Source organism: Lygodium microphyllum, chromosome 11 (genome assembly GCF_053477565.2).
Source record: "Lygodium microphyllum isolate KBCC chromosome 11, Lygodium_microphyllum_v1.1.10, whole genome shotgun sequence".
Taxonomy (NCBI): domain Eukaryota; kingdom Viridiplantae; phylum Streptophyta; class Polypodiopsida; order Schizaeales; family Lygodiaceae; genus Lygodium; species Lygodium microphyllum.
The window spans coordinates 137798068-137809604 of record NC_141145.1 but is presented as its reverse complement, the minus strand read 5'-3'; the positions used below and the strand labels follow the sequence as shown (position 1 = coordinate 137809604).

The following is an 11537-nucleotide window of genomic DNA, read 5'->3' as shown; positions in this document are numbered from 1 at the left end:
TTTTGGTGCAAATATCTTAAAAATATAAAATCTCTCAAGGTCCAAGACAAAAATGGCCAAAAAGGTGATCCTGATATAAATTAAAAGATGAGGGTAATTAATGGCTAACCTCTTCAACGAACCAAATATTATCTCGTTAATCACATCTGAGTAACCAAATTTGGCGGTTTCATTCTTCCAAAATCTCAAGTAATTAACAACTTTATCATTTTCCTACAAGTGTCTCTTTTGAAGTGTTTTTAGTCCAAATACCCCATAATTGATACCAAGTTAAGGATCTCATCATCTAACAACAGAGAAATGTCAACCAGAGCGATCCATACAAGATACTCATGTTGCAAGATCCCATGGAGATAGAAAGAAGACAACCAAGGGAGAATGTATACTAGGTTACCTTGATGACCCACAACAAAGTGCAATATCCAAACTCTTTCCACCCCTGATTTGACCAATGCAAGTTAGAAACCCTTGCCAATAAATCAATATTGTACCAAGGTTGTGTGCTTGGTATGTAGCCATGAAGCAATGAAAGAAATCATCTTCTAAGGGGGGTCTTGCCAAAAAGTAAAGAAGAGCCCGACACTGATGAAGTCTACATACCTCTAAGTGGCTCATTCGATGGAGAAAGATACTAGAGCTTTGAAAAACCATTTGCCAGCAGTTGCCACTCACCAACCCTTTGAACATAGCTTGATCTGTTTGAAGCGTATGCTCTATATCCACTATATCCAATAACATAGCTTGATCTGTTTGAAGCGTATGCTCTACATCCACTATATCCAATTGAGGATCCCTTCCAAGTCGTAGAAAATCCATCTCGATTCCCCTCAACTTCATCATTGTGATGTTTCTCTACCTACTCATCTCCTCCCACCCACAATCATTTTCCTACCACATGCATGTTGTAGACGGCCTCCACATGTGTTCAATGCCTTCAGAGTTAGATCGTCCTTTGTCATTGGGTAGATCTCACTTCCAATCGTAACTGTCTAAGAATTTTGGGAAGCCAAAAACAGGCTTCTATTCTAGGGACTAAGGAGTTTGTGAGGAAATTAGCTGGAGCAAAATTAGGTACAAAGCATGGACTTATTAGAGCATTGCTTGTATCGTAAGAAATATTTTTTTTAATGAAAAAAGCTTAGCCAAATTAGCTGCTCTTTTCGACAAAGGCGCCAACGCCTTAAGTGTGTATGCGGATATTAGTTCTTATATTCAAAATGTCAATATGTCTTTTCGCGTCTAAGAGTTTGCTAAAATCGAAACCACTTTCTTGCATGCAAACCCAAGATTAATTACAAGCTTTGCCTGGTTTATCCCTCCACTGTGAAAAGATTCAAGAATATTCCAGATTCTAATTTACATTTGGTGTATTTTACATGCGGGGAATGTAAACCTCTCTCTCTCTCTCTCTCTCTCTCTCTCTCTCTCTCTCTTTGTAGCAAGATTACTGTTTATTCTCCAATAATGAAGACAACCCAAATGCAGGTTAGCTTTGAACGTGTGGAATGAATGGAGTGAAAGAAGAAGGGCAACTGTGGTGTGCATAATGACATGAGTGAGCCTAATCTGACGTTAATCCTTGATAGGACTGCTTGTTTTTATGTTTGGGGGAACTTTTCTCTGTTTTGCCCGTGCATGATGCTTCAAAGCCCTGGCGAAAATGTCTATGTTCTTTTATCATCTCTCCCGACTGAGGGATGACTAGTTACCCATCTCATATTTGCCTGCGATGGATGTGTGATGCACATGCATCGGAAGATATATTGCATCTGCTGATATCACCAGGTGTATGGGCATCTGAGGCTGTGCTCAGGACAAAAGAATTGGAAATCATTCATCAATAAGCTGGTAGTTTACAGTGGGAGAACTGCCCATCAAGCATGCTTTATTCACACGAGGTCATGAATGTAAAGTTTATTGGGATACACACAATTACTCCTCCTGCTATTGCACCGAGCAATGCGCTCTCGCGAAACCGAGCCGATTCTTGGACCTATCATACTCCACAAAGAAGTTTTGCTGCATTAAATTGCCCAGGATTGTCAGTCCTGAGCTTCCCAGGAAGCCCAAACACCTGAGATCATCTATTGGGCTCAAGAAGTAATTATTCGATGGAGGCCTGTACATTGCATTGTCTTCGAATGTTATTGCGAACTTCGGTAACACAGGATTTGTGATACCAGACACGTTGTAGCAAAGCTCAACCCCTGCAGTGGGAGCAGCAATAGGGTATGATATGGCTGCCTTGAAGGCCTCTACTATGGCAGCATATGCAGGCTGAAGGAAGAAGGTTAGTGTGGTGCCTGAGTCAATTATGGCACCTCCATTGCCGTGCCTGTCGAGCTCCCAAACCGATGGAGGGAGAGGCAGAACTCTCTTGTCCACACTCACAGCTTTAATGCCAACGTAATAGAATGTCTCAAACAGTGGATTGAGCAATAATGGTGTATACTGAAGAGGACTTTTGAGTTCCTTTCCATTTGGATCATCTCCAAAGACCAGGAAACTGCTCGACTTTCTGCGGAAGAAGGTTGTAAAACAGTAAGAGAATTTGTTGCCATACAGGTAACCCACCTGGCTTGAAAAAGAGATTGGACCTTGTCCGAGACCAATTACCCCACCAACATGTGTTATGCTGCGGCCGGTGTTATTTGTGCCACACCCCAAGGCCACATTTTTTATCTCCACATTTTTGCCACTGTTTGACATCATGGTGATTGTGTCATAAGCAAAGATGCCTGTGGTTTGTGAGAGATCACTATACACATATTCATAAGTGCAGCTTGTTGGAGATCTTTCTGTGCAGACTGCCCCTACTGGAGGCGGAACCAAATCACATTCTTGAGATGAACAGGTTATAGCCTTGAATGTGGATGAGGTCTCTGGAAAGAAGGTTGCTTCCGATTTTGATGCTGCTACATTGCTTTGACAACCTTTGCAAAATGAGCAGGGTGCCCATATAAGGTCGCTGCCCGTGTCTGTGATGAAGAGAAACTGTTGCGGAGGTGTGCCAATGGAGAATTCAGCGAAGTACTGGCCAACATGGCTTGGAAGTAATGCTCCTGATGAGACTCTGGCCTGAAACTCTTCAACTCCTACCTGATTATCAGGTGATGGAGCAGAGAAGAGATCGGGTGGATTTGCTGGTGAGGGAGGATCTGGTGAACTTGTTGGTGTAGGATCAACTCCCGATGATGGGGCTGCCATTGGAGCGATGCTTTCCTGGTCATAAGTAGCATATGCTTCTCTTGCATACTGAAGAGAAGCAATAAACCCTTTTACCCTCATTTCATCCATCCTGACATGGTCAATGATCTCTTCTTCTAAGCTTGAAATTCCTTTTCTAGCTGGTGACTCTATAAAGTTTTTATGCATTAATTTGAGTTTCAAGGTGTTTTCTCCTCTGCTGCCTCCTTTCTGAAGCCTACTGGCTACATCCTTTTCTTGCTGAGCATGAATGTGTGGTCTAAAGACATCATTATCTACCCTGCTGAGTACTAACAACAAGAGAAGAATACACAAGGAAACTGCAGCAATGCCTACTCTGGTTGAAACAGAATGAACTGATGTTGAAATGAAATGCAGCGGATATCGACGACCCATGACCAATCACTTGATGGGAAAGTTGAATTCAAACCAAAGTGCCCAGTAGCCACTCTGCAGTAAATCAAGATATGTAAGGTAAGTCACAAAGTGATGATTTAGCTTCTAGGCCGACCAGGTCCCCTGATGGGTAGAAGTGAATCAACCAGATGTGTGAGATGCTGAAATGTTGGAGTTCCAATAGTGAGTTTGTCAGAACAGCAGCGTTGAGAATTTAGCTGAGCTGGGCGGAATGCTGGAACTTCAATCTGTGAATTTGCAGAGTAGCCAAGCAATGGAAGCTTGAAGCGCAAGCTGATCCAAATATCCGAATACACCGGGAAGTAAATGTCAAACGCCCAGATTTCCTCTGCTACTCCTCTACGAGAGCAACTTGAAGCTCTATATGTGCACCCCGGGAGTCAATATCAAGTGCCCAAACTTCCCCTACTGCTACTCTATCAACTTCAAGTGTCAAGCGCCCAAATTTCCCCTGCTGCTCCTCTGTGAGAGCAACAGGAGGCACTATATATGCACACGGGAATCGCTTTCAATTTCCCAAATTGCGTCTATACTCCTCTATGCGAGCCACTGGAAGCACTTTATATTCATAGGCCAGTTTGGCCTCCTGCTCTCCTCAACCTAAGTCTACTAGAGTGTTCAAGGTGAGTGGCAAAAGCAGCCCAGACATTTATTGACTTTGACAATGTCAAGCTGCCATGTGAAACTGTGGCAATGTTTGGAGATGAGGCAGCCAGCAGGCAAGGAACATCAATGGGACAGAAGAAAATGTCCGAAGGAGAAAAGAAGGGGCTGTCTGATGATGATGATGACGATGATGATGGGAGGAAGGAGGGGGCCGAGGGGCTGGAAAGAGGAGGGAGAGAAGGTGGCAGCTTTTAGGGGGTGTAAGCAACGAGGATGGGTTGTGTATTTGAAGGGGGGGAGGGGGGGAGAAGTCCTTTGCAAACGCGTCTTTCTGTAAGGTAAAAGCTGGCAAGACGTTGGGCACGATCTCTGTAGACTCTCTCTCTCTCTCTCTCTCTCTCTCTCGATGGCCTTGGGACTTGCCCCCAGGAGTCAAATTGTTAGAAGGTTCACAAATTCACATACAATTCTTTAAACCTTCAACATATTTCTCTAGTCAATCACGCATTTGTCTATTCAAGAATATACTTTTCCTTTTCTACAACAATTCATATCATGGAAGCTCCTCATTGGATTCAAGCGATCTCTTTGTAGTATACAAGCGACACCTTTAGTTGAGCTTGACGTCCATGTAGATGCTCCTTCTCTAAGCTCATGTCCATGTTAAGCTAATGTCCATGTGCATAGGCGACCTCCTTCCATGCGTCTTTTTCTTGATGTGAGTTACCGAAGGACTTGCAAGGTTGATATTGACCAATAGAATATGACTATTCCTTTGGATGGCCTTAATAAGTTATTGAAATAGTTCTTTTACTTGATGTTAATGGCACAATGACTCACAAGAGAGTGATATTGACTCATGACATGTTATCATTCCTTTAGATGACCTTCCTAAGGCTGGTTACACATAGGCCTAGATGGTAAATTTTGGCATGCAAAAGGGAGGGGCATTTGGCTGACATGTAGATAGGAGATTGGACCTGTGTTTTTCGCACAACGGACAATTTTGGACCAGGGATATCCCTTGCTCACAACCATTGACATTTAAAAAAGTGAATAGTGGCTATCATGAATTGATCCATCGACCAGCGAGGTGAGAGTTTGAAGCCTTGGGCCAACCACAATTTGATGTTCCATTTGCTTGTGCCTAATGTGTAAGCAAACACTGGATTGCATTCAGCACGGGCAGTGCTTTAGGCTCAATGTGTAACTGGCCTAAGTTGTGTATCATGAACTTCGTTATGCATTATGTGCAGCTTACTTTGTATCATCAAAAACACTTAGTTTGCTATGGACTATGTGCACCTAAGGCTATACCTTGCAAGTCTTTAATTTTGAGATGCTAGTAAAATGTCCATTAACATTGCTAAATATGTGAAGTGCTAGCACATACCCCAACATAAGATATGACCCTCATTATCGTTCAATTCATGCTATGTAGAGTTGTAATGAAAAATAGAAGGGAACCAAAAGTTTCATGACATTGCGCTAAATATGTATTCATCTCACCCATGACCATTTCACTTTTGAGAAGAACACGTAGAAAATCTTTATCAACCTCATCTTTCACTTATAATAGTAGGATATATCCACCATCGAGTTGCTATCTGAACTAAAGGCATACAATTTGTCATTAGAAGCACTTGTAATAAAGTTGATGCAAGTGAAGAAAACCATCCACCCTTCAATACTATGCCCTTGAGCCAATTTTGACAGCGTTCTTCTAAGTCTACAAATCTTGTTCTCTGGGTTGGGCACCTCAAATTTGGTATCTATGATGCATACACCTCCTTCTAGATGCTTCCATTAAAAAATGTGACATCCCATTGAAAGATTGGAAACTTCTTATGACCAACCAATGCTAGAAATGTACAAATAGTCGTCGTACTTCTATAGATGCAAAGGTTTGAAAAACTCAAGCCTTAGTACTTCTCTAAAACTTCCTTCTCTAACAAGTTTTGGATTTGTACTTGGTCTTTCATACCAATTTGGTACCTATAGTTTTCATATATTCTAGTTGATCAACTTAGTGAAGCTTGCACTTTGATGATGTTGTCTTAGTACTTTGACTAATTGTAGTTTTTGAGTTTGAGATATCCATGAGTTTGGTGAAATTAATCATCTCCCTCATTTCCAATTCTTAATGTTAATTTGATGTTGACAATTAGATCAAATACCCTTATACATGGTGAGTCAGTATCAAAATAGAATGTCAACCTCAACATTAGATTGTTGAGGAGCTTCAACAATTGTAGGCAAAGGATGGTTACTTAGTTTGGCTTTTCTTTTCAACCACAAATACCATAACCTAATTGACATCCTTCTTTGCTTCATAATAATAAGAGTTACTTTTTTTTTTTTGGTTTGGGGCAGGTGGGGGTCACTTAAACATATGTAAGCCTATCATGTGGGTTCAAAATAAGGGATTTTAAATTTCTATCTTTTAGACATTTCTTACATATAGAAGGGTGTCATCTAACGGGTATATTCACATATTGAATATGAAGAGGATGTGTTTCACAGATAACATGCTTTTGAAATAGTCCTTGAACACAAGTGGTAGCAAGGGTTTACATAAAGTGAACCCCCAAGGTTGCACACAAGTATAATTCTTGCTCTTGGCTTGGAATTTGGTTTTTTTCTAGTCCAAAACACAAGCACAATGTCACATCCAAATATTTTGGAATAAGTGACCTAGGGCTTCTTACTAGAGTAGGCATCCTAAGGGTTCTTTGCCTTGAGATTCTTTCTATGTTGAGCCATAAATGTTATGGTGAGTTGGCATTCAATGTTATATTCCTTGTAGTGTTCAATAAAATTATTGAAAGTTAATTTATCCCTTTGATCACTCTAGAATTTCTTTGCCTTTTTATCTTTTTTCCCATAATCTTATTCCACTACTCAAACTTGCTAGAGCTCTTCACAATTATTTCAAAGAAAATATATTCATCTATTATAGCTAACAACCACAAAAAGTAGAAAGATATTCAACAATGCTATGGAGTAGTATCTAAGTGATTTTTGTACTTTCATTTGGAAAATGACTTCCTTGGTTTCTTACTTATCATACAAACTTCAAATTGCATCTCACTAAAATTACACATAAGTGCACAATCATCCTAGACTTTTGCATTTTAAGCTTTCACTTTATTACATAACCAAATTGTTTATATCACCACCCATGATCCCCCTCCCCAGTTGTGGATGCAAAAGGTGTAAGTTGATCAGGGCTCTTCCTCCTTACTCACTTATTGACCATATTGCCTTCATAAGTCTTTATCACAAACAATAATGATATGACTGTAAGTTCATTATCAATTTTCTTGTAAAAAATGTTGCACCTTTGCTATTTTCATCATTGTTATTTAGCATTCCTTTGGCAATATGTAGTAAACTTGTCACAACCAAGAGGGTAACTAATCAATGTTGTGCTATCTAGTTGGTTACACACCAAATGGTGGATGCCCAACTAGAGTGTGGGCATGCAATTTTTGAAATGGGGTCACGGACATGGGCACAAAGCCTTTACGCACCAAAATGACACATTTTGCAAAAAAGTAAAATTTATTATATTTATAATTTGTTTGATTGGTTGCAAATACAAATAATGCACCCTTGTCTCGAGGAGCCCACCTTATAGGACATATAAGATACCATGTGAGTTCAAAGGAAAGGGTATTTTATTCATTAAAATTTATAGGATTATATTTACAAAAGGAGTTTTCTAATTATAATTTGAAAAAAACTTTTAAGTTTGGTAAAGTAAAAGGGGTCATTTTATGGCCGTATAGCATGTAAAGAAATGATATTTCTTAATACCCTTTGAATGCATGTTATACAGATGATTTTTTATAGGTGCACCCCTCAGGACCCTTGTCCATCACTTTACAAACTAGGCAAGGAGGACTTCCCATCCAAAAGTGGGTAGGGACTTCACCTATTTAACAGGTAAACAACAAGTCATGTCCTCTCTACTGTGTAAAGGACCGTGGATGCCCAACCCTTAAAGAGGTATTTTGATTGGTTAATACTTGTTGCAAAGTGGACATCTGCCATTTGATGTGTAACGAGCCTCATACTTCTCCAAGGGAGGGGGTGTAGAATGTAGATTCATCTCCTAGCTAAATCCTTCCTCATCTTTGCCATCTTCAGTGCTACCCTTGGTAGATTTTTGATCCATTCAATAGAAATCTCATGTTTCTCCTTTGAAAAGCATACATCGAAAGAGATAATTCTCAAATTTGTGATATTCATGTATCTTTAATTTCACACTCATCTTTTAGTGCATTCCAAGCCTCAATAGCTTAGGACGTGCATGAGTATTGTGAACCAAGAGTAAGATGCATTGGAAACAATAGTGTAGAGTGTCTAGAAATAGAGGAAAAATTAGAACATATGGAAATTTATTACTAAATTGCTTGTGTTTCAAAACCAAACTAACACTATCTGAATTATACTTATGAGAGCTCATATGAGCCCAAGTTGGGGTTCATCTTGAACCTCCACAAAGTGTAGTTGGTTTGATCGATTTTTGCTTTTGTAAACATGCAAATGAATTTGTAAGGTATCCAATACAATGGGTGGCCTTTCCACTTCCTCTACTATAGCATGAACACAAAAAATATGATTACAATGGTTATAACACTTATAAGAGAGAGCATATGTGAGAATAAAAGTTGTGATAGTAAATTGAAAATACAAATGATGGTTGGCGGCCCTATCAACACATGCACTTCTATGAGTTTTGATGGTGATGATCAAGGCACATGTTGAGTCTGTGCTTGACCCATGTACTTGCATGAGCTTTGATGGTGATATCATTTGACATTGGGACTCCTCCCCATTTTCATGTGATTTGGAACTCATTTTTTCCCTTGTCTTTATCTATGGAGCAATCCATCTTGATATATATGTGATGTAGTACTCTTTTTAAAAAAATTGGTTTTGCACATATCTTAGGTATATTTGCATACTTACAATTTTCTTCATTTTTCATGTATGTTATGTAATCAATTTTAACCTGGAGACATGATTCTTGACTTATGTCTTTTATTGCTAGAAGGGCTAGGGGATTTTACTTTTTGAATTTTTGAAAATGTCAAATTATATGACTAGATAGGTGATGTTAAGAGAAATGTATTATTAGGTATGGAAATCCCAAGCTTGATAAAATTAAAAAGTGGGGCTATATGTCTTGTAAATGCTAAACTCTACGAGGTTATTTTTGTGGGAGAGAGAGAGAGAGAGATTTTGCTCATTTTTACAATGTCACTAGTTTGTTTGAGAGTGGAGACTCTCCTCTTCCACTTGCCTTGGGTGTATGAAAGGTCCACCATTTGAGGGTACACACTCAATGCTTTCCCATCTAGATCATCCACTTTAGTGAGCTTCCATCTGCACTTTTCTCTTTAGTCTATCAAGCATGGCTAAAATAGCTATAGTTCAATTGCCTATTTGCATAACTGCATTTTCAAGACAAATTTCAGTTGTACTTAACTTTCAAGGTAGGAGGAGACCATCTTGGCAAGTTCAAGAATTAAGAAGTCTTACGAGGGAGAAGACTAGCAAATTTATTTGGGACTTTTTAAAGCTAAATTTGGGTTTCTTTGTGGATGAACCCCAAAAAATGACTTGAATACTTTATTCTCTCCTACTTTTGCTTCAAGAGGTTTATCTCCTTAAGCTTTCAAGCAAGCATCAATGGCTTCAAGTTTGCTCTATATTTCATGAAATTCAAATCTAAAGGCATGGCCTTGTTCATCCTTACCCAAGTATCGGATTGACATGTGTTAGAAAGGAAAAGTGGACAAGATAATAGAAGAAACAAGATGGACAACACGAACAATACCTTCAATGTTAAAAATAAGCATTCACATGGAAAGGTTATTAAAAATGCACTTGAAAATGTGATAAAAAACTAATAACAAAAATTCAATTATTGGAACGGGGTATATAAAACGAATAAATATCGAGTTTGATAAGATAAACATGGCTATAACATCAAAACATGATTCTAGGAAGAAATAGTGGTGTTCACATGTAAAAAGGCTAAAAATACCAAAGAAAAAGACACGCAAACATGCAAAAATTAATAACTGCCAATCTGACAATCACAAGAACAAGTCATAAAAAAGAAAAATGTTCGAGGGAAGAGGATTGGGGACCTATGGAACATCACTAAGAATAGAGGGTGATAAAAGGAAAAAATGCCTGATTCAAAGGAAAAAATGGGTTTATAGGCCAAATTTCATTTTTTGGTGAACCTAGGGTGCGTTCACATGGAAATATGAGAGTAGAGCATAAATGTGTTCAAAAATTAATAGGGAATGAGCGATGAGTTAGAATAGGGGATTGTAAAAGGGAAAAGTGTCCAATTTGAAGGGACAAATAGGATTTTAATATTAAAGCATAGTTCCAACAAAGCAAGTGTGCATTCAAATGGAAAGATGATAAAAAGAGGGAAATGGCCACATGGGAAAGGAAGACCCCAAATACGAGATGGAATTGGATGGATGGGTGGGGAAGGGATCCCAACAGAAAATAGAAAAGACATTGTATCAGTGAATGATTAGATAGCGACATTTTCATGAGTATATGTAGAAGAGATGCATAGAGATGCATCCCCACACTTACAACTTTTCAAACTGGTTTTGTTAATTGGTAGGGACCTAACTTGTGACAACTGACCAAATCCTTATGTGCCCACACTTAAGTCATGACATATACATATGAACGCAAGAGATAGGGTTAGAAACACTTGGCCTATTGAACAAATGATTGATGTGAGTAATCATTGACATGCTCGGTGATTGTGAGCCGTCTGCAAGAGATACCACAGCCCCAACCACAATGCGCTTTAATCATGGTAGGGACTATGTAGCACCACATGAAGGTAGCATTGTTGATGAAGACCCATTAAGTTATTAAGAACGATGAATATAGCACTCAACTTAACAATCACTCATGTGAGAATGATAGAGCAATCTCTCACCCCATAGCTCATGTCACTCAAAGAGGAATGAAGGGACCCCTTATCTCACACCCGATTTAGAAATCAACAAGAGGGATAGTGCAGAGGGATTATGGCAGTATGCACAACTAATGGTGCATCAGTACATCCCACCCTATCTGGTAGGGATGCAAGAAAGAAGGGCGATGAGCCTTGTCGTGCAATGCATAGGACAAAGTGAGGTGTCATGTTGTGGTGATAGAGGCCCCCAACCTATGTGTGTAGAGGGAAATGGGAATGTACATGATGGCCAGATATCGTAATGTCCCTCAAGCCTCACCTCTCTACTAAATGAAGG

At 39.3% G+C, this 11537-nt stretch overlaps 1 protein-coding gene across 1 annotated transcript; it reads right to left on the bottom strand.

The window, feature by feature from the left end:
- Nucleotides 1-1235: 1235 nt before the first annotated feature.
- LOC148029431 (aspartic proteinase nepenthesin-1-like) lies at nt 1236-4473 on the bottom strand. Its single transcript, XM_087688246.1, has one exon. The coding sequence runs from the start codon at nt 3601-3603 to the stop codon at nt 1945-1947; it is 1659 nt and encodes a 552-aa protein (XP_087544372.1). The 5' UTR covers nt 3604-4473; the 3' UTR covers nt 1236-1944.
- Nucleotides 4474-11537: the final 7064 nt, after the last annotated feature.